The following is a 22,122-nucleotide window of genomic DNA, read 5'->3' on the forward strand; positions in this document are numbered from 1 at the left end:
TGGAACACCTGGACTGGCCCTTCCATATGTCTTAACCATCCACAGATGATATAGATGCTGGGGTGGGCCAATTCAGAGCCCTGGATCTGGGCCTGGGCCATGGATCTGGGCCTGGGTGGTAGCAAAGCTGGTCCTTCCACCCGCTCTCCTTTGTCTGTATGAGTAGAGTGAGTTCTCACAGCACTGCTCCAGCTAGGATACCCGGTGCAGCCATTGGTAAGATGCAGGGTCAACTTTCCTGCTCTCTTGCCCTCCAGACTGCTTGCCTGCTGCCCAGTCAAAGCATATGGTCCTTTCTCCCCACTCTAGCCAGCTTTCCGACTCTCACACCCTTGGAGCTGGCTCACTCACATCTTTGCCATCAGGGCCAGCTCCACTGGGTTGCTCAGGTGAGGTGCAGAGCTAGCTCTCCCAACCGCAGCAGGTGGCAAGGGGAAAGGGGAGGAGGGCATTACCTCCACACCCACACCACCTCAAGGCAGATGAGCAGCAGGGTAAGCTTTCCCACACTTTCACCCTCGGGGCTGGCCCACCTGTGCCCCCACTACCAGGGTTGGCTCTGCTGTGCTGTCCAATCGGGGTGCAGGGTTCACTTTCCCAAGCGCTGTAGCTGGTGAAGGGCAGGGCCAGCTCTCCCGCCCCATGACACTGTGGACAGCTTTCTTAACTGTTGGAGGTGGTAGGGGTGGGGGGGATCAGGGCAGACAGAGGCAGGGTCAGCTCTTCCACACTCATCCCCTTGGGACCTGCTCACCCACACCCCCCACTACCAGGGCCAGCTCCACTGTGCTGTCTGGGAGGCTGCATAGAGTCCGTTCTCCCTAAGACTACCACCAGTGAGAGGCGGGGCCAGCTCTTCAGAGCTGCAGCCAATGAGTGGCAAGGCCAGTTCTACACAGCCCCTGGACATCCGTCCATGTGGTCTCCTGTGGCTGTCTTGACTAGGGATGTTCCCTTGTTCTCTAGTGGTAATATGAGTGACAGACATCCACATTGACTCCTGCCACTGCATAGCCACGGACCCAGACATGGTTGGTGATCACCAGCAGCTCAGGCTGGGACTTTATTATGACCCCAGGTGGCAGGGCTGGCCACTCACAACAGGTCACTCCTCTCCTCCCTTGGGTCTCCAGTTCCTTCTCTCTTCACAATGCTCAAGCTGCTAACCTTCTCTTACCCTTCCATCTGACCACCACATACTCACACATTGTGGTGGCTCCCACTGAAGACTGGCCATGTGGCTGGCAGGCCCCTGGGTAACAACGTCCATCCATACTTTGTGGCATGGTGGCAAGATAGTATATACAGTCTTCTCATGCCGTGCACCAAAAGGCTGGTCTCTGGGTAGCATGGTTCTGCAGGTCTCTGTTTTTTTCTCCCATGCTGGGCTCCATGGTGGTAGGCAGTATGTGTGTCTATGGCCTACCCATGCTGTGGGGCAGAGGTCATCTCTGGGTGTCTTTCTCCACTCACACTACACCGCATGGAATGGTGGAATGCAGGTCTCTGTCTGTCTTCTGTCTCCCATACTGTGCTGCCTAGATTTGATTTGATTTGATTTGATTTGATTTGATTGTTATGTGTCCTAGGCATAAAACAGCTTTAGCCATCAAGCTAGGCATCAAGCTCAGATGAACAAAGGGCTGCCAACCGCTCTGCCCCTGACTGATAGAACAACACCACCAACATGGTGTCTCTGCCCATTGCCAGGAGGATTTTCTTTTTCTTTTTTAAAGACAGTGTCTCGTGCACTCTTGAATCCTAGGCTGCCCTAGAACTTCTGGTCCTCCTGCCTCCAGCTTCTCAGAGCTGGGTTACACGTGTCAGCTACCATGCCTGGTTTAATGAGGTGCTGCAAATTGAACTGGGGCTTCCTGTATGCTAGGCAGGCACTCTCAATTGCGCTATATCTCCAGTCTCTACCAGGTGTTTTGTCATAGCAACAAGAAAAGCGACCAGCACAGTCCTCTAAGCAATAATAGCCATCAGAGTAAGTTCACCGGGACCATTTGTGCCAGGTGCTATTGTAGGCACTGACTTTTAATAGTGAGCAGGAAAGATGGGGCCCTCCCTACAGAGCTCCTGGTTGGATGGAGAGACAGCTGCCAGGCACTGGCCAGTGTCATCGACTTTTTCCAGCCTGGTTGCAGACCCAAGCCACTTGTACTAGACAGGGATGTCCTAGAAGGTTTCCTAGAGAAGGAAGTAACGAAGCTCATGCCAGGAATGAGTTGTGAGCCATGTGAAGAGCAGAGTAGAGCTTACAAAACACGGGGGCAAGCTGTGTGATGTCAAAGTAAAAGCCTGTGGCCCTGGCAGGGGTCAGTGGGGTTTACAGGAGGGTAGGGAGGGAAGGTAGCTTATGGATGCCAAGACTCGGGCTGAGACCTGTACACTGGCTTTTATTTAGGAGCTGTTAGCTGGGTGTAGCTGCTCCTTCCTGTAACCCAGGCACATAAGAGACAGAGGCAGGAGAATCAGGAGTTGAAGGTCCACCTCAGCTTGGTGAGTTTGAGGTCAGCCTGGGCTACATAAGACTGTCTTGAAGTCAATCAATCAATCAGTCAGTCAGTCAGTCAATCAATCAATCAATCAATCAATCAATCAATCAAGGTTGGAGTGGTGCTCAGAGGGAGTCAGAGATGCAGGTTGGGCACCATGAGAACTCAGTGGGGAGCTCAGTTTGCTGTTGGGGCCCAGTGCTCAGTTTTATACTCAGCGATTGCTTGGACATGGAGAGGCAGGGGCGGGCAGGGGGAGGGAGTCTGAGAGACCCCAAGATGCCATGGAGTCTTGGAAGACCAGGGCCAGGGCCAGGGCTGGGGTTCTGGTAGTCTTTCAGTGGATTTAGGGTCTCTCGATCACCAGCAACTTAGAGGAAGAAGCTGTCTGCGGTCACCAGCGTGGCAGAGGAAGTGAACAGAAGCCCTGCCTTCCACCTCCTGACGCAGAACCTGTCTCTGTTAGGAACCTGGTCACCCTCTCAGCTAGTGGGTTCCATTTCCTGGTTTGAAAAGAGGCGGCGGGTGAGTGCATCTAGTCTTTGTCCTGTGGGATCCCTGAGCTACTAGAATCTTCTACCTGTTCACATGCCCAGGTACCGGATCTCAGAGAGGAAGGTAGAGAGGTTCCTTAAATAGGAACCCAGAGGCGCATTTCAGCTGGGACCTCACAGGAAGATAGTCTGCCAAAGGGGAGCCCCATGTCCAGCCTCATTGCTGAGGCCACCGCATCATTTTACTGAGGAGCCGTGAGACCCATCTCCACAGAAAAGCTCTGGCTACCTCCCCCACAGCCAGATGAACAGCTTTCAGACCAGGGCCCCTCAGAGCTTCACTGCATGAGAGAAAGCTGAGCTCCCTCCTATGAAGAAACCGTCATGTGAGACAGGGAAGGGACCCACCTGGGATGGGTCACCAGAGGCAGTTTCAGGTCTGTGTGTACTTGCTGGACACAGGGTCTAGCCTCTCCCTGTAGAGTTGTATCAGGGCCAAAGAGAGAGTGTGCTGGCCTAATAGAAACTCAGCCTTTTGGGAGGAGCTGCCTGGGGCCCAGGCTCCCCACCCCAGCCCATCTCTCTTTCTTCTTGCTCAGGTCCTGGGGTTTGAGACTCATTCCCGGGGGCTCTGTTCTTTCACTTTTGGTTTCAGGGTAGGACTAAGCTTCCTGAGGTTCCCAGGCTGTAGCCAGTTTCAGGATGGTGGCTCTCACTCCCCCACTCCCCAGTGCCTTTTTTTTCCCAGGCCCAACTCTCAGGTTCCTTGTTTGAATTTCTTCTGGTTTGACTTCAGACCTCAAATATCTGAGTGATCCTGGGAATCCCAGGCAAATGCAGAGGCTGAACCGGGGTCGTAAGGGGAGAGTCAAAGGTGGTCATGCAGCAAATGAAATTTCCAGAGGGGAAGTGGGCAGAAGAACCAGAAGTAGGTTAGGGAACCAGAAGGGGTCCATTCGCTTTTGAATCTGATCCTTTCTGGGTATGGACAGGCCTGACGTGCTTGTCATGAGGCTGGGGTGGGGGTGGGGCTAGGGGAGACACGACACACTGATGGTCTGGGCCCCGATACTGCCCATCACAAGGATGAGGAGGGACTGCTGGTCTTTCACAAGGAGTATGAGTTCTGGGCTTTGTGATCAAAAGCCCTGACAGACCACACCCCAATTCTGGGGGTTTCAAGTCAATCGGAGAAAGTCTCATTCAAAACAGGAGGCCAGATAGGCCAAGTCTCCCTCTGTAAGCCAAGCTAGCACGGAATGGGGAACATGTCTGGGTGGCTTTAGCCTTTAGCTTGGTCCACCCCATCTACATATGGGCGAGTCTGGTCTGTTTTTACCTGTCTTGGATTCAGGGACCCTGAAGGGATGGATGGCCCCTCACCCCCAGCACCCCCCCAGACTGGTGGGTGCTTACCCTCATACAGATTAATCCAGAGCTGGCTTCCCACACTTGTCTGATGCTTTGTGGAGACTGGGGTTCTGACCTGGATGTAGAGGGAGGGCTGGGGCTCCTGGCCAGGGGTAGGGCAGGCTTCCGTGGGCCTTCTGACAAGAAACTCGCTTTCTTACCAAGCCTTTGCCCAGCTGTGTCCTCAGTCTGTCCATTATTAACTTCGCTTGTTGCCGTGAGAAAATACCTTGACAAAAGGGACTTAAGAAAGGGAGGCTTTCTTTAGCTCCCACTTAGAAGGCACAAACCCCTTCAGAGGGAGCAGGAGGCTGCTGGTCAAACTGCATCAGGAAGAGGAGAGCAAATAAGGCTTCTCCATTTTCACTCAGCCCAGGACCAGCCCATGGGTGCTTTCCTTCTCATGCTGAGGGAATCTAGGCATGCCCAGAGCCCTGCCTATCAGGTGAGTCTAGATCCTACCAAGGTGAAAATAAGGATTAATCGTTAGTCTGGTAGCATGCCTGCCCTTGCAAGGCTTGGCTGGCTTCAGGTGCCTCACAGCAGTCCTCACTCCTCACACTTGGTTGGCCCTCGTTGTCTTGACCAGTCAGAGTCGGGCTCCCATCCCCTGTCTCTCCCAGTCTGAATGAAAGAATGAGACATGGTGAGCCTTGACCTTCGGAACAGTAATGTGCTCTCCTGTCTCTTCCAGGGAAAGCAAGGAAGAAGATGGAGTCAGAGTTCCTCTACGACCTGTTGCAGCTCCCAAAGGAGGTAGCTCAGCCCACGGAGGAAGAGCTTCCACGAGGTGCTGGTCCTAGTGGGACAGAGTTGTTGGATCAGGGGAGGTAGAGAATGTGTGATTAGCTCACTAGAAAGAGACAGGCTGTATCTGGGAACTACCCATGTATTCATCCATCCATCCATCCACCCATCCATCTATCCATCCACCATTCATCTATTTATTATCCACCCATTCATCCATCGACCATTCATCCACCATCCGTCCACCATTCATCTATTATCCACCCATTCATCCATCGACCATTCATCATCCATCCATCCATCCATCCATCATCCATCCATCATCCATCATCTGTCATCTATCCATCCATCCATCATCCATCATCTGTCATCTATCATCCATCCATCCATCATCCATCATCTGTCATCTATCCATCCATCCATCATCCATCCATCCATCCATCCATCCATCCATCCATCCATCCATCCATCCACCTTATTCATCTTATCCACTCACTCATCCATAAATAATCCATCCCTTTATCCACATAACTATCCACACATTTATCCCTCCCTCTCTCCCTTTTTCCTTTCTTCCCTCCATATTCGTTCACTAGCTCACTCGCGTCTTCAGGAGCTGAGCCCAGGCCAGCACATGATTGCAGTGTTCTATGTCTTCTCCCACGCGGAACGTGTATGTTCCTGGGTTTTGGGAGATGGACGTCTAGGGAGTCACATAGCAGATTATATTTTATGAGCTTGGGCAAGCCATCCCCATGCCCTGACTCCGATTCTTCATGTTCATTGAGATCGGCTGACCCACAAAAGTCCCTCTGGGCTTGATGCTTTGTTGGTTCCACAAATTTCAAATGTGGAGACCCTGCTGACCAAGGCCTCAGGGAAGGGAATGGCCAAGCCAAAGTGGCCACAGTGGGGGCCTCAGTGATCCATCCTGGGCAGAGCTGCTTGGCAGCATAGGCGGTGCCCACCTTGACCTGGCATGCCCCTTTCTCTCTTGGGTTGTTTTTCACTCTAGGCAGGTAGGCAGAGTTTCTAAAAGATGCTACACTTCTGACTTGCGACCTTCAGGGTAAGGGATGACCTCTGAGTTTAAGTGTGCACTCCCAGTGTGAAGTGCTCATGAGGAAACATGAATGAGGCTCCACCAGGGGTCTGGGATCTGTGGGTGACCTGAAGGGAGAAGCTGACAAGGGCCCTCGGGGTTCTCACATGTCATACTCACCTCTGCTTCCAGGAGGAAAGAAGAGATATCTGTCGCCCAATTCCAAGAGGAACCCCAAGTTTGAACAACTGCAGAAGGTACACCACCACCATCCCCAGTCTTGAAGTCTCTGGAGCCAGGCTTGGTGCCCCTGACTTATAGACACCACACCCTTGTCCACACCCCACCCCAACGCTGTTCCCCTCCATTCCAACAACACCCTCCTCTGGAAACCTCTATGCTTTTATAGCCCTCTCTTGGAGGCAGACTAGGCTTTGCACCCAAGTGCCCATGGCAGTTACTGCCATTTCCCAGTTCCACAACCATGGTGTTTGCTACAGCAACAGCGACTCCCAGGATCGTAGCTCCTCAAGACTCAGGCGGGTGTCTGGGAGATCTGGGGGTGGGGGTGGGGTGTTTTCGAGAGCTCAGAGCAGTTTCCAAATGACTAGGGAGATCAGGGAGAACTTCCTGGAAGAGCTATCACTTGACTAGACTTTGAAGGGTGGGTAGGAGTTGCCGACTTGGCCAGATGATTCCTAATCCTGTTAATTATCCCTGTGACCAGCAGGTGCTGATGGAATGGATCAACGCCACACTCCTCCCAGAGCACATCGTGGTCCGCAGCCTAGAGGAGGACATGTTTGATGGGCTCATTCTGCACCACCTGTTCCGTAAGCAGCGGCCCAAGCCCTGCCCCACCGCACCCATGTTTCCTAAGCAGCTGCTCCCTGGGATTTGAAGCCAAGTGCATGTGCCTTGGCTCCTCAAGTGGCTTCCTGCACTACCACAGCCCTGGATGAAGGGAACCTCCTATGGATTTCTAGATTGTAGAGCTGCAGAAGTGGAGACCCTGCCCACACCGGGATGTGGCTGTGAGTCCAGCCAGTGACTGTTGTCACCTTCTGCAGCACTGTGGCCTCGCCAGCATTAAAAGTGTCTGATAATCATAGGAGCTGGGGCATCGGCTGTCCCTGACCTTAGAGTGTCCTGTGCTGTTGTAAGGACCCAGGCTATCCTGGGTGAGACATTCCAGAGGCGGAGGCAGGGGTGGCCCCCTGGAAGTGATATCCAAAGTCAGGCCAAGTTCCTGCCTCTGGCTGGTTTTCCTGCCCATGTCTGGTCTGCAGATGTCTTGTGTAAGGAAAGGGTTCTGAGAGCCATAGGGCCCAGAACCACATTTTCAAAGCCTGCTCAAGCCATGATTCTATAGAGCTTGGCAGATAGGCTCCAGAGTGATTCTCTGGCCTCCGCTGAGGCTTCTGGGCACTTCCTTCTTAGGGAGTAGGCACTATTAGTTTTCTGAACAGCTCACTACCATTCATTCCTCTCCCTGGCTATGAGTGAGGCCAAGGCTCCCAGACGCAGAATGGTATGCCCAGGTCTCAGTGGAGAAAGCAGGGGTTGGCATAGGAGCTTAGTGTTAACCACTCAGCCATGCTGCCCTGTGGGAATGGCATGGCCACCACAGGACAGGGACCGAGGTGTGGGTAGAATGGTCAAGGTGAGGTGGACCAGAGGGGACAGTTCAAAGGGTTGCAGCCTGCTTGTATATGTGGTCCATGTCCCCTTGGAACCCCCATTTCCTATGTGGATGGGGGTCCCTTGAATGATGACTATGTTTGATGGAGGCCTCTGGGGTTGCCCAGGGCTTAGTATCATATATTCATGGCTCCATGTACTCTAAGTGTGGTCCTGGATTATCCTCATAGACAGTCTGCACCACAGCAGCCGGGCCCACTTCCTGGCCCTGACTGTCCTTTTGCTCTCAGAGAAGCTGTCGTCGCTCAAGCTGGAAGTGGAGGAAATCTCTCTGACCTCAGCCAGCCAGAGGCGCAAGCTAGGGGTCATCCTGGAGGCCATCAACCAGAGTCTTCAGGTTGAAGAGCAGCAGGCCAAGTGGAGTGTGGAGAGTATGTGGGGCTGAGCCAGGCCTGGGGGTGGGGGTGGGGGTGGGGGGCCATCTCTGCTGACTTCTCACTTAACTGATAAATGACACACTCATCTGCGCATAAACCATCCGGGGCTGGGATGGTCACAGGGCCTCAGGCAGTCCTAGAAGGAGCACAAGCTAGACGTTAGAGCCAGGCATCTGGTGGAAGAGAAACTGGCCTACACCCATGGTCCTGGGGCTATCACTGCAACCAGGGTAACACAAGAATAATGGCTTCCCAGAGGCACAGCCACTGCTGTGTGTAGAATCACACTGCACTTCTCAGCCTGGTCGAACGGAACTCATAGACCAGCTTCCTTCACTTTCTGCCTGTTGACAAATGGGTATGCTATGTGTAAGACAGTTTAGTGAATACACACACACACACACACACACACACACACACACACACTCCTTCACAGGACAATTCTGAGGGTGGCTGCAGGTGTTGGTGGCCCCTCATCGCCGACTTTCTGTCTTCTCCTCTCTAGCCATCTTCAACAAGGACCTGCTGGCCACCTTGCATCTCCTGGTGGCCCTGGCCAAACGCTTCCAGCCAGACCTGCCCCTCCCAGACAACATCCAGGTGGAAGTCATCCACATAGAGGTATTTGCTAGGCGGTGGAATGGGGCTGGTCATCTGAGAATATAGCTCCATGCCACTGTGTCTACATGGGGCCATTGTATGGGAGTGACTCCAGGGGGCTATGAGGAACATTATGTCATATCAGGACAGCAGTTGGGGACTGGGGTATCGGAGACCAGGAGGGGAAGAGGAGGGCCCTGGCCAGCAGCCAGCTCACTAGTCAATAGGTGCACTAGTAGGGAGGTCAGTGGCGCCACCGTAGTTCCTGGGGCATCTCTCCATGGCCACCCTCAGTAAATGCCTTTCATTTGTCACCCATGACCACATCCTGTCTCCTCTTCTGAGAATCCTTTGCTCTCTGGCAATGATAGCTTTTCTTCTATGGTGTGTGTGTGTGTGTGTGTGTATGCACACACATGTACCTGTGTGTATGCACACATATGTACGTGTGTATATGTGTGTATTATATATATGTGTATGTATGCATGTGTATATGTGTGCAGGCATGTGCATACATGTATGTGTGTATATGTTTGCATTTATATATTTGTGTGCATGCATGTGCATGTGTATGTATGTGTGTGTGTATGTATATGTGTGTATGTGTGTGTCTGTGTTCCTTCTACTCTCCTTACACACCCTGCTATGTCCAGCTGGGCCTGGTCAAACCCATTCCCACCTTTCCCAAGTCTTTGATGAAAGCATTTTCATGGCTTTCTCAAACTTCTGTAAATCAGAGGTAAGACTGGCAGACAATTTAGCAGGTAAAGGTGTTTTCTGTCAAGCCAGATCACCCGAGTTCTATCCCTACCATCATGGTAGAAAGAGAGAATTGGCCCCTGAAACTTGTCTGTGGCCTTCATATGTCAAATATGACATGTGTGTACTCCCCCACGTACGTGTGTGCACAAACACACATACACACACAAAAAACAAATGGGGAAAAAAATCAGAGGTGACCATTAATTTGTTCATTCATCCATATCAACACATATTCATTCACACACACACACACACAAATGCACACACACACAAATGCACACACACAAATGCCCACACACAAATGCCCACACAAATGCACACACACACAAATGCACACACACAAATGCACACACACAAATGCACACACACAAATGCACACACACAAATGCACACACACAAATGCATACACACACAAATGCACACACACACAAATGCACACACACAAATACACACACACACAAACACACACAAACACAAATGCACACACACAAATGCACACACACACAACATACACACAAATGCACACACACACACACACACACACACACAAATGCACACACAAATGCACACACACAAATGCACACACACAAATGCATACACACACAAATGCACACACAAATGCACACACACAAATGCATACACACAAATGCATACACGCACAAATGCACACACACGCACACACTAATGCACACACAAATGCACACACATACAAATGCACACACAAATGCACACACATGCACACACACAAATGCACACAAAATGCACACACAAATGCACACACAAAATGCATATACACACAAATGCACACACACAAATGCACACACACAAATGCATACACACAAATGCACACACAAATGCACACACACAAATGCATACACACAAATGCATACACACACAAATGCACACACAAAATGCATACACACAAAATGCACACACACAAATGCATACACACAAAATGCATACACACAAAATGCACACACAAATTCACACACAAATGCACACACAAAATGCACACACACAAATGCACACACAAAATGCATACACACAAATGCACACACAAATGCACACACACAAATGCATACACACAAATGCATACACGCACAAATGCACACACACACGCACACACTAATGTACACACAAATGCACACACATACAAATGCACACACAAATGCACACACACATGCACACACACAAATGCATACACACACAAATGCACACACACATGCACACACACACACACACAGAGGACTCTACGGTGTCTTAGGAATGAGGCATCCATAGTGCTATCCTCGTAGGTTCAGTGATCACAGAGAAAATGGACAGGGAAGCTGCCTCCCAGCAGCATCCTGTGATGGGGGCAAAGCAGGCCATACTAGGTCCTCTTCCTCTGCCGTGGCCCTGTGGACTTGGATCTGCGATTCGCGGGGTCACACAATTCTCCTTTCCCTGCTGTAGAGCACCAAGATGGGCCTGAAGTCGGACAAGCAGGTGGAGCAGCTCACAGAGTGCAAGTAAGCAGGGGCCGAGCCTTGGCCGGGTGTGGGTGCAGGGGCTCTGGGTCAAGGAAGCCCTCATTGTGCCTGCTGACTTTCAACCCCAAGCAGGCTGCAGGGACCTACAGCCTAGGCATCCTCAGCCACAGATATCCAAGTATTCTGAGGTGTGTGCATGCAGGGCAAGGCTGCCAGCCTCTTAGCCTTGCTTTCCACACACAGGGTCTCTGCACCTCCCCTGCCTTGATTGCCCAGGAAAAACGAATCTATTTCTTTGCCACCTGCTGGTACCAAGCTTGTTACATTAGGCGATGAGAGGGCTGCAGAATTTTTGCTAACTCTTTGATTGCTTTTCTGTCTCCTGCAATTTCTCTTCTAGCTCACCCAAGGACCAGCCTTCACGTGAGTAACTTAGTAACCGAAGGGAAACCTTTTCCTTCTGATGGGGTTGGAGCAGCTGTGATGGGGATGGGCTTCTCCCACCTGTGGTCTGTTACTTTTCTGTGACAGGATCTGTTCATGAATTCGTCCTTCCTTCTGTTTGCCTGGCCTTTCATTACTTAGTGCTATTGTCTCATCTCAAGCACCTGGTGAATGATGTCTGCTAGGCGGGGTCACCTTACAGGTCAAAGTGGGTGATGGGCGTGCACCTCAGTGGCTGCAGTGGTACAAGTGGATGGGTAGAGAGAGGGATAGATGGTTGGATAGTATATGTCATAAGTGGGTACACACCAGGTGTTCGAGATGAGGAAATTAAAATACAGAGAGAGAGAAGCCTCTCACAGTCAGGGAGCCGCGTGTCCCAAACCCAGGCGTGTTTCATTCAGGAACCGGAAGATCTAGCTGTAGCTCCCGTGGGACTGGTTGTTCTGAGAAACTTTTGTGTGAAAACATTCTGTTTGGCACAAAGATAACAGCATCGTAATGAGCTGTTTATCGCTCTGGTCTGCAGAGGATGCCTTTGATGAATTATTTAGGCTGGCTCCGGAGAAAGTGCACGCCGTCAAAGAGGTAGGGCAGATCAAAGCTTCCCGTCCCCATAACCCACCTGCCTGCCAGTGTCTCAGGGTGAAGTGGGAGGGCACAGGTCTCACCCCATGTCTGCTGGGTGCTGGGTGGGGGGAAGGCCTGCTGTCACTCTGGGTGGGAAGGAAGCATGAGGGTCCCCCAAGTGGTTCTGAGGTCCTTGCTCTTCTGTCTTAGGCCATTGTGAGCTTTGTCAACCAGAAGCTAGAAGGCCTGGGCCTATCTGTGCAGAGCCTGGACACCCAGGTAGGGACACTTCTGGGCCACCATGCAGGCATGAGGTCTCCTGAGCCCCAGAAACTCACTTATATGACTGGAAGAGTGAGTTGTCACTTCAGAGGTCTCAGGGCCTTTTCTATTGGGGTGTGCTGCTGGCAGGCAGCATTGTCCGAGGGGACCCCTGGAGATCCTGGGCAGCAGTGAAGGCTGAGCCACTCTACCACAAGCGTTGCTGTTACCCATTTATCAGAATGGCTCCTAGGGCACGGGACATCTAGGATATCTGATAGGTGACCCCCCAAAGGGGTCAGGACCCACAGGTTGAGAACCACTGCTTTAGGCTGTTCCGCCACCAGACTGAGGGTCCTCCCCTGTAATTACGTTTATTCAGATTAGCAATGAGATTCATGATGGGGCCAGGGGTGGTTAGAGGAGCAGGCACGGCCCTGCCATTGATGGGCTCTGTCCCCCTGATCCCTCAGAGCTTAACCCACTGTGATGACGCAAACTCAATTATCCTAAGGTGGGAGCAGGACCCTGCAGATCCAAAGGCCCTTGCCTAGCAATGGCCTTCACAGAGATTCTGTGTCTCCAGTGTTCCCACAACATAAGGTGACAGAAACACAGAGATCTGACATTGCCTGGGCCAGACAGGGCGGTGACAGGATCTGATGAACTGGGCAGGCCTTCCTTGACTGTCAGTATCAGCCGTGTCTCAAGGCCTGTACAGAACCCAATCATAGGGGGACAGGCCACACATTCCTGACATTAGGGCAAAATAGGAAAGTGCTTAGTACCTGCTGTCTGAAGCAAATTATTCTCTGCTATCAACTCTGCAGCTTCCCCCACTCTCCCCTCCCCCACCCCCCGTTTCATGTGAGAACTCACAAAGTCCCATTCAATACATGACACTATTAAGGGCTCAGGGGGACAGAGAGGCTAGGTCACTTACTGAAGGTCACATAGCAATTAAGTAGTGGTCCTAGGGTTTGGACAGAGTCAGTTGGGGCCCAAGTATCTACTCATAGCAACTGCACATGGGTGGCCATGTGAGCTTTGTGGATGCCGTGGCAACATGCTGGGGTGAACACAGACTTCAGAGCCATATGCATATGAGTTTCCATCTTGTGCCTGCCACTGGGTGCCCTTGGGCTCTGAGGGTATGTCCACATTGGCTGTGTGACCTTGGCTGGCTTACTGAACTTCTCTGAACTTCAGGCTCCTTGCATTATGAAGTGGGAGTAATTCTACCTCACGGGATTGTGAGTGTGTGTGTGTGTGTGTGTGTGTGTGTGTGTGTGTGTGTGTGTGTCATTGCTATTCAGTAACATCCATGTCACCTGACTCACTGTGACTTTCCCCAAGCAACACATCTCCGACTGTATTTTCTGTGGGTAGACATAGCGCCATACCTCATGTTTACAGCCCACTTCTGGCAGCCTTCTCTTCTCTGCTTAGACAAGAGTGAGTGAGCAAGGACGGAAGACATGTTGGGATGGTAGGCCCAGAGTTAGGTTTCTCAGCTATGTTTTGGGGACAGCAGCAGAGTGGCTTCCAGGCCCAAACTAATAACATCAGAACAGACTTAATCAGGGGAAATTCCATTAAAGGCGGAACAGCGTCTTTTCACAGCAAAGAGATTCAGCCGGATTATGTTAGCATTTGACGTGCTCACTGCGGCATTATCTCAGACCGTGCAGACGGAACAGACAGAAATATTAATGGGCCCGTGTATTCCTCTTTTCCTTTGCTGATGGGGGAGTTTTATACTGACTCTGTTTTCACACATGGATCTGTAGTCCGTGGAATAACTTGTCATTTAAAAATAGACACAATTGGGGGTGGTGGCGGAAGGTGCCACAGTTGGTGAAGTGTTTTCCTGGCAAGCCAGATCCCTGGGGTGTGGTGGCACATGTGTCCTTTTTTTTTTTTTTTTGTATGTATGAGTGCTTGCCTGCATGTATGTATGGGCAACATATGTGCTTGATTACCGAGGGGGCCAGAAGAAGGTGTCGGACTCCCTGGAACTAGTGTCACAGATGATTGTGAGCTGCTGTGTGTGAGAGAAACAAACCCAAGTTCTGTGTTAGAGCAGAGAATGGTCTCTAACCACTGAGCCATTGCTCCAGGCCCTGGCACATCTTTAATCCCAGCATGGGGGAGGCAGAGGCAGGAGGATTCCTGGGGCTCCCAGACCTGCCAGTCTAGCCTACTTGGCAAGTTACAAGCCAGTGAGCCAGTGAAGGATTGTTCTTCCTGCCCCCAAATAGGTGGACTTTTTCTAGAACAGTACCCCAAATTGTCCTTGGCCTCCACATGCCCCCCCCACACATGAACACACACATACACACGAGAGAGAGAGAGAGAGAGAGAGAGAGAGAGAGAGAGAGAGAGAGAGAGAGAGAGAGAGAGGGAGCCCAAACTGCTTCATGCGACTATTGATAACCCCCTGAGCTGGGAATGCCAACCCCACTTTTCAGAAGGAATGTGAAGCTCAGAGAGGTGGTGTGATTTCTTTCAGCACACACAGCATACAAGAGGCAGAGTGGAACCCCTCCAATGTCAGCGCCCCCCACTTCACAGCCCTGGTTCATTTCCCTCGTTAGTCCCTTATATGTCACTGTGACAAAGAGGAAGGGTTTATCTCGCTCACAGTTCATGTTTGGTCTCTTTGCTTGGCCTCACATGCTTGGGCAGAATATGACGGGGACAGGGATGTCTGGTGGAAGACAGCTGTTCACATCATGATGGACAGGAAGCTGAGAGCCCAGCAGGAGAGAGCCAGGGAGACGGTAGCCACTAATCTGCTGTACCCCAGTATCTACTTCCTATAGCCGGGCTCTACCTGTAAAGCATCCATGACAATGCACCAGCTGGGGCCCAAGTGTGCTCAGCGTGCTATCGGGATAACAGACTGAAACACAACTCCTGCAGTTTGCAGATGGCGTCATCTTGCTCCTGCTGATTGGACAGCTAGAAGGCTTTTTCTTGCATCTGAAGGAATTCTATCTCACTCCCAGCTCTCCCACAGAGATGGTAAGCTTCCGAAGTCTTCCTCCGTGGCCTTCTTTGGGGGGGGGTAGACAGATTTATGGCATTGGCCTGACATTCTTTCTTCTATTCCAAGCAATGAGGAAAGTGGGAAGGAAGTTTGTTCATATGCCTGTCTACCCATCTATCTTCACACCCATTTGCCCATCTATCTACCCATTCACCCACTCAGTCACTTACCCACTCATCCACCCATCCACATGTCCATCCATTCATTTATCCACTCAGCCATCCATGGATGTCATCAACCTACCTATTCACCCACCAGTGTATCTACCCATCCACTCATCCAACACCTAAGTACATATTTATATATCCCCTATACATCTATTTATCTACTCATCCATTGATTCATCCCTCCACCCACCCATCTATCCACCCACCCATCCACCCATCCATCCACCCACCCATCCATCCATCATCGATCCATCATCAATCATGTTCCCACCCATCCACCCACCCATATACCCATCCATCCACTCACTCATCCATCCATCATCAATCCATCACCAATCATGTTCCCACCCATCCACCCACCCATACACCCGTCCATCCACTCACTCATCCATCCATCATTAATCCATCATCAATCATGTTCCCACCCATCCACCCACCCATCTACCTACCCATCCATCCACCCATCCATGCATCCATGCATCCATCCATCATCTGTCCATCCATCCATCTATCCATCCACCCACCCATCTATTTTTCTACACATCTGTCCATCTACTAACTCACCTCCCTGTCTGTTTACATATCTACCCATCTGCCTTTCTCAACTCACCTAACCACCCACTCACCCACTCAACCACCCACCCACCTACTCACGCATTTGTGCACTGGACTCCCACTTTCCAAGGATCTGCTTAGGGCCATGCCATGTTGTTCAGTATACAGGACAGTCCCTCATGACTCTGGCTTTCAAGCTCCTCCATCTCTACTCGTGGTTCTCTTGGGGTGGTGGCCTTCCAGGACATCAAGGCAAGGCACTAGCTTCTGGTGTGCTGGGCAGAGACTGCAAGAGAACAGTGCTGGCTGGGGTTTGTTTTAAAAAATTGAGGAAGATGGAGGATGTCTTGAAATGAGGGAGCAGACTCAGCAGAGGTTCAGGAATGCTTTGGGGGAGCAGTCTGTGGTTCACGAGGGCTACAGGGACTGGACAGGGCAAGTTTGGTAGGTAAGGCATTTCATATGGACCCTGGATCCCAGGGCTGCCAAAAGACACCCTTAGTCCAGGCAGGCAGCTAAGTTTGACCCCAGGAAGAGGGATAGGAAATGACAGGCCAGGGAGTTATTGAGTGCCAGGGCGTGCTTGCCTTGAATGTGCACCATGCATCACAGCCCATGGAGACTTTAGCGCCCTTCCTCTCTGTCCGCTGGAGCAAGCTTTTCACTCACCTCCTTTGGGCTAGCCCAGGGTATTCCCTGAAGAAATCCTTTTTCAGAGCCTTCCTGACCGAGGAGAAGACTCCCACCACCTTCCAAGTAAGGACCCTCGCTAGCAAGGGAAGGAATAATTCCTCCTCCTGGGTCAGAGCCCAGCTTCTCTCCTGCTTCTTGTCTCTGAAATGGGTTGTTAGCACTGCTCTGCCCACTGTCAGGTTGTGTGGGGACTAAACAGTAAGCAGTAGTGGAGAAGCCATTGGGGAGGAGGCTTGGAGGGACACATATCCTCGTCCCCTGCCCTGTACTTTCTGGGGCTACTGTAATCTCCCAATCTTCAGGGAACTTCAGGGTGATGGAGGTGGGACAGTTGGTAGCCTGTCTGGGACCACACCACTGCCCCGTCTCTGTCCACATTCTTTTAAGTAGTGACTTTTCTTCCTGAAGTAAAACCCAGTCAGGATGCCTGTCCCCAAGTGTGTCACCTGCAGGCTGGGTCCACCACACCCATAGATGGGCCTTCTTCCCGGCCTCTTTTGCTCTCTGTCTGCTGTAACCTCTGCCTTTCTTTTCCTATTGCAAGGCCCCTGCTGGTCCTCAGAGCTCAGCGTCGGGCATCTTGGCCTTAACTGCCATAGTGTTGCTGTCTAGACGTTTCCCTAGCTTCCAGCTCTGCTCCCTTCTTGTTTTCTCAGAGGTCCCCTGGCACTTGGCAGTCCTCTATGAAACTTCTCCCAAGTCCCTTGACATTACTCTCCCAGGTCTGCCCTCCCTGGCCCCTTCCTTCTGTACTCCGGGAAGAGAGAGGGTGAATTGTGTCCCCACTTTACACAGAACAAGACTGAGTCCTTGAAAGTCTGACAGGCTCCCCTGGACCACACAGTCCGGACCTTAGGAACAATCCCTGAGGCCTGCTTAGGAACAGGGTGAACCTCCTACAGGTTCACACTATGGGACAAATCTGCATCCATCCAGTGGGACATCAGAGATGAACCATGAGGTAAGTCCGAGGAGGGAGGCAAGCACTGTAGGAATCCAGGCTCAGCAGCACGGACTCATTCCCATGTCATTCAGCAACCAGACTTCCTGGGACACAAGGCCTGTGCTTGCCGTACCCCATCTAGGCCAGGTCAGGCCAGTGCACAGAACTGGCCAACGTTCCTGGCACGGCTAACTTGGGAATCCACCATTAGAACCTCTTCCCACACTGCATGGGAATAGGTGCAGAAACATGGCATTAGCTCAGAGCCCTAAAAGAAGGGGTTGGGCATTGTAGAAGAGAACTTGGCCAATCACAGCTACAGGTCCTTAGCTGGAGACTGGACTCTGACACATCTCTTGTAGAGCAGCCTCCCAGAATGGCCATTTTCATGGTCAGGTGGTATTTGATTGCAGTGTAGATGCAAGGGAGTCAGTGTTCAGTTTAGAGTAAAGTTAGAGTCGGGGGGGGGGTCACTTGCTCTGCAGAAACCAAAGTGCCAGAGGCAGGAAGCTCTGGCTGGCTTCCTCCCACGTTCAATTTTCTCTCTCAGGAAGATGGGAATGCACGGCCTGGGTCCTGGTCTTCCTTGGCTCTGCAGAGCATCCAGCTCTTTCTTCATCGTCTCAAACTGCTCAGAAGCAAAGGACAGGCTGGGGGTGGGGGTAGGGGATAAGGGATGGGGGTGTGGGGGTGAAGGAGGCCTTTCACCTATCATGAACCTGGCCAGATCTTTGGTTTATGAGCTTCGAGGAGGAAGAGTGTGCTTAGGGGAGCCCCATGTTCTCTGAGTCACTCATACACACCCATCAGCATGGACTCCCTAAGAGCAGGTGCTATTCTGATTCTGGGCTTCGTGCATGGCCTGCACGAAGTTGAGGGTCAACAAGTATTTTTAAAATATGAACATTGATGAGTCTGGGCAGATGGCTCAGTGTAGTTGCTGCCAAGCCTGAGTTTGATCCCCAGAACCCATGTGGTGGAAAGAGGGAACGGACTCCCGCAAGGTGTCCTCTACCCTCCCCCTCCCCCTCCCCCTCCCCCTCCCCCAGGCTGTGGCACGCACTTCCCTCCATAAGTAAATAAATAAATGTAAAAATAAAACAAGAACAGTGACAGGCCAGGCGTATAACATTCCTGGCACCGTCAGCTCTCAAGCCATGATGTCACCACATGCTTCAGACCCCGTGTGGGAATAAGGGAGAGGAGCATGGTAACTGCTTAGCTCGGAGCCCCGAGAGGAGGGATCCAGTGGAAGGAACTGCTGAGCAAGAGACCTGATGGCTGGTGTATGCTTGCAACCCCAACTATTGGAGAGGCTGAGGCAGAAGGGTTGCAAGTTTGGGGCTAACCTGGGACACAGAGTGAGGTCAAACCCAGCCTGGATAACTTAGTGAGAGCCTGCTTCAAATTAAAAGTACATACAGGCCCTGACTGCAGCCCATCTCCAGCAGTGCGTGAATGAAGGGTTTCTCAAAATTGGCCACATGGGGTGCTGTGACAAATGGAGTCTCTAGCCTCAGGGAAAGATAAATACCCTTGAAGCTTTTGACATACAAGGGTGTATTCAAGGCTCGGAGAGGTCCTGCAGTGAAGGACCTTAGAGTGTCCAAAACCGTTGGCTACAGATACCCTCTCCTTCGGCATCCCGGATCACTCTCTGGAGATACTGGCTTGTTAAGACCATACAAGGCAGACTTTGGGGTGCAGAGCAGGGGCTGGACCCATTCCTGACGAGAAAGTGTCAATAATGGGGAGTCTCCCTTCCCATGATATTCCTCGGGGAGGGACTTGGGAACATAGAGGAGGACTGCACTGTGTGCCCTAGTCTGCATTTGCTCAGACTACTTCCCCGTTGGCCTGGACCTTATGAGGATGCCTAGCCTTTGTAGAGCTGTGGGCCAAAGACCCATCTTTCCCGGTGTTCTTGTTCTGCAGCATGGCCCTTGCCCTGTCTCATCTGTTCTATATCTGTTCTGCTCCTCCAAGGCCCTCAAGCAGTGACAGACTGTTTTTCACTTTCTAAGGGGACTCTACCACATACAAGCTCTGGTTACCTCACCTGACATACTCATGCAGGGTGTCACCTCCACCAAGTCCCCTCCCAATCTCAGTGAGGATCTTTCCTAGTAGCAGTGTCTCATCGACCGTCCATGTCCAGTGTGTGGCATCTGCTGATGAGGGCCTCTGTGTGAAGGAGTGAACTCTCCATTCACAGAGCATGCCACTGGGGATAGGAAGGGCCTGGTGCCTGGACCCAGGCTCTCATTGGCTGACATCTGATTGGCTTTATCATCACAGCTGCACAATGTCACCCTAGCCCTGGAACTACTCAAGGACGAAGGCCTGTGCAGCTACCCCATCAACCCTGAAGGTGAGTGCAGAGCTCCCCTTGCCTGGAGGACCTGCCGGGCTTGGATGTGACTGAGGGCAGTTGCAGAGAGTGGAGAGACAAACATTGTTAGTGGGGTCCCCCTTCTTGGTGGTCTGTGAAAAGATAGCGTTTCCTAGGCATCCTAGGAGAGATGCTACGGCCACCCTGCCTGCAACAGGGTCTGAAGTCCCTCAGGTAGAATGTTCAGAGCACCCAGTCACTGTTGGGGGAGGGGACATGATTGCAGGGGACGCCCAGAGAAGAAGGACACACCAATATATGTCTTGTGGTTGGCACTGGGTCTTGAGTTCCTTGTCCCTGTTTGCAGGAGATTTTTCTTGTAGCATGGACCCTCCCCTGTCCCTAGGGACAAATGTTCCTTCCTGTCCTGGCCTAACAGGCTGCTTTACTCCCTCTGCCCACAGATATTGTGAACAAGGACACCAAGAGCACACTGCGAATACTTTACGGCCTATTCCAGAAGCATTCACTGAGGGCAGCGGGCGACAGGGCACACCATGGTACCCCAAAATAGTCACCACTACCTCTCCAAGCTGTTTCTCAGGGGCTGCCACCTCTGGAGGACACAGCGGTCCTAGATCTTCCCACACCAGCCTTGTTACTGTGGGTTGGTGACATGCTTCCTTCCCACACCTGTCTTGCTTGCCTTTGACCCCACCAGATGGGGACCAATCTTGTACCCACCCCTGCTTTATGAATTGTATTTAAGTGGGTGAGGGGAACTCTGCATGCCTGGGTTAGCCTTTAACTGTGGCAAAAAAAGAGTTTGGTTCCCAGGCTAGACCAGCCTTATCAGCCCTCCAGTCTGTCTACTGGAGCAGTTAGTGGCTGCTCAGACCCCACAAAGCTGACCATCCCCAGCCAAAGGCTCTTTGGCATCAAGACTGATGGTCTCAGGCCATGGTCTCTGCATACTTAGTTCCTGATCATCTCCCTTCCACTTGGGGTGATGAGCCCAGAACCATCCCAAAGACCAGAGAAACATGTAGACCCCATGTCAGAGTACCCTGGCCAGGCTCTCCTTACAGCTGCAGTCCTGAGCTCTGCCCTGAGCCCCAGGGAAAGAGAACTTGGAGTTGATTCTTGGGCTCAAGTTATCTCTGGTCTGCATTGTGTCCTGTGAGACTTAGTGTCTTGTGCAAAGAGAGAGAAACAGCTAAAGAACTGAGCTGGGTCCAGGCTGGAGGAGGAGCCGTGGGGGAAGATGCATGGTATGGAGGTCCAGGGGTACAGAGATATAGAGGAGTAGGGATTCAGGGGTGCAGGGATGTAGGAGGTTAGCCTCATCGTTACTCTTCTGGGCTATTCCTTGTTTGCCCAGCTCCCAGCCCCTGCGAGCAAAGTCTTTGAGGTTTGGGGTGAGCTTTGCCTTTGGGGAACTTTGGAGTAGAGTCTGACAGGGCAGGTCACCCCTACAAAGACAGTGGGTGTAGCTAGGTGACCTGGGGCTTCTCCCTACCCAACTCCTTCTACCTGTCCCTTTGGCCCTAGGCAGGCCACTCATCAGTCTTAGAGAGTCCCTTCAGATATCTGTCCTGCTGCCCCTGGGACATGTCCCTCTTCCATATCAGGGCCCTCCTCACAGTAGCTGAAGCCCGGCTCTCTCTACCTGCTCAGGCAATCCTTCCATGGAGACCTTCCTCTGTGCCTTGTCTCTTCTCTTTGGAGCATCTGAGGCACCGTACAAGCTTGAACCCCTCTGCTTCTTTACTGGGGACTTGGTAGACCAAAGCCGGAATCCACAGTCACCTCCTAGGCTCTTGGTTCCCTCCCTCCTTCCCTGCTTACTTGTCCCCGTGGCCCCTTCATGTCCTTACCTCCACCTCCTCACCTCCTGTCTGATAGGAGATTTGGACATAAGGAAAATCATTTTTGTAACTTTATTGAGGAATAAATAACACGACTTAATGATAGCAGACTAACATAGGCAATCAAATCC

The 22,122-nt window shown here is 51.7% G+C and overlaps 1 protein-coding gene and 1 non-coding gene across 2 annotated transcripts; one reads left to right on the forward strand and one right to left on the reverse strand.

Annotated features, from left to right (window-relative positions):
* Nucleotides 1-1,576: 1,576 nt before the first annotated feature.
* On the reverse strand, nucleotides 1,577-1,715 carry LOC116890493. The gene has a single exon (XR_004386680.1). It is a non-coding gene; the product is annotated as a small nucleolar RNA SNORA48 (small nucleolar RNA).
* Nucleotides 1,716-5,104: 3,389 nt separating this feature from the next.
* Parvg (parvin gamma) lies at nucleotides 5,105-21,351 on the forward strand. Its single transcript, XM_032918873.1, has 12 exons — nucleotides 5,105-5,195; nucleotides 6,387-6,451; nucleotides 6,925-7,027; nucleotides 8,126-8,266; nucleotides 8,778-8,893; nucleotides 11,090-11,145; nucleotides 11,507-11,529; nucleotides 12,080-12,138; nucleotides 12,331-12,399; nucleotides 15,307-15,408; nucleotides 20,090-20,162; nucleotides 20,588-21,351. The coding sequence occupies exons 1-12, from the start codon at nucleotides 5,117-5,119 to the stop codon at nucleotides 20,695-20,697; spliced, it is 996 nt and encodes a 331-aa protein (XP_032774764.1). The 5' UTR covers nucleotides 5,105-5,116; the 3' UTR covers nucleotides 20,698-21,351.
* Nucleotides 21,352-22,122: the final 771 nt, after the last annotated feature.

Source organism: Rattus rattus, chromosome 1 (assembly GCF_011064425.1).
Source record: "Rattus rattus isolate New Zealand chromosome 1, Rrattus_CSIRO_v1, whole genome shotgun sequence".
Lineage (NCBI taxonomy): Eukaryota > Metazoa > Chordata > Mammalia > Rodentia > Muridae > Rattus > Rattus rattus.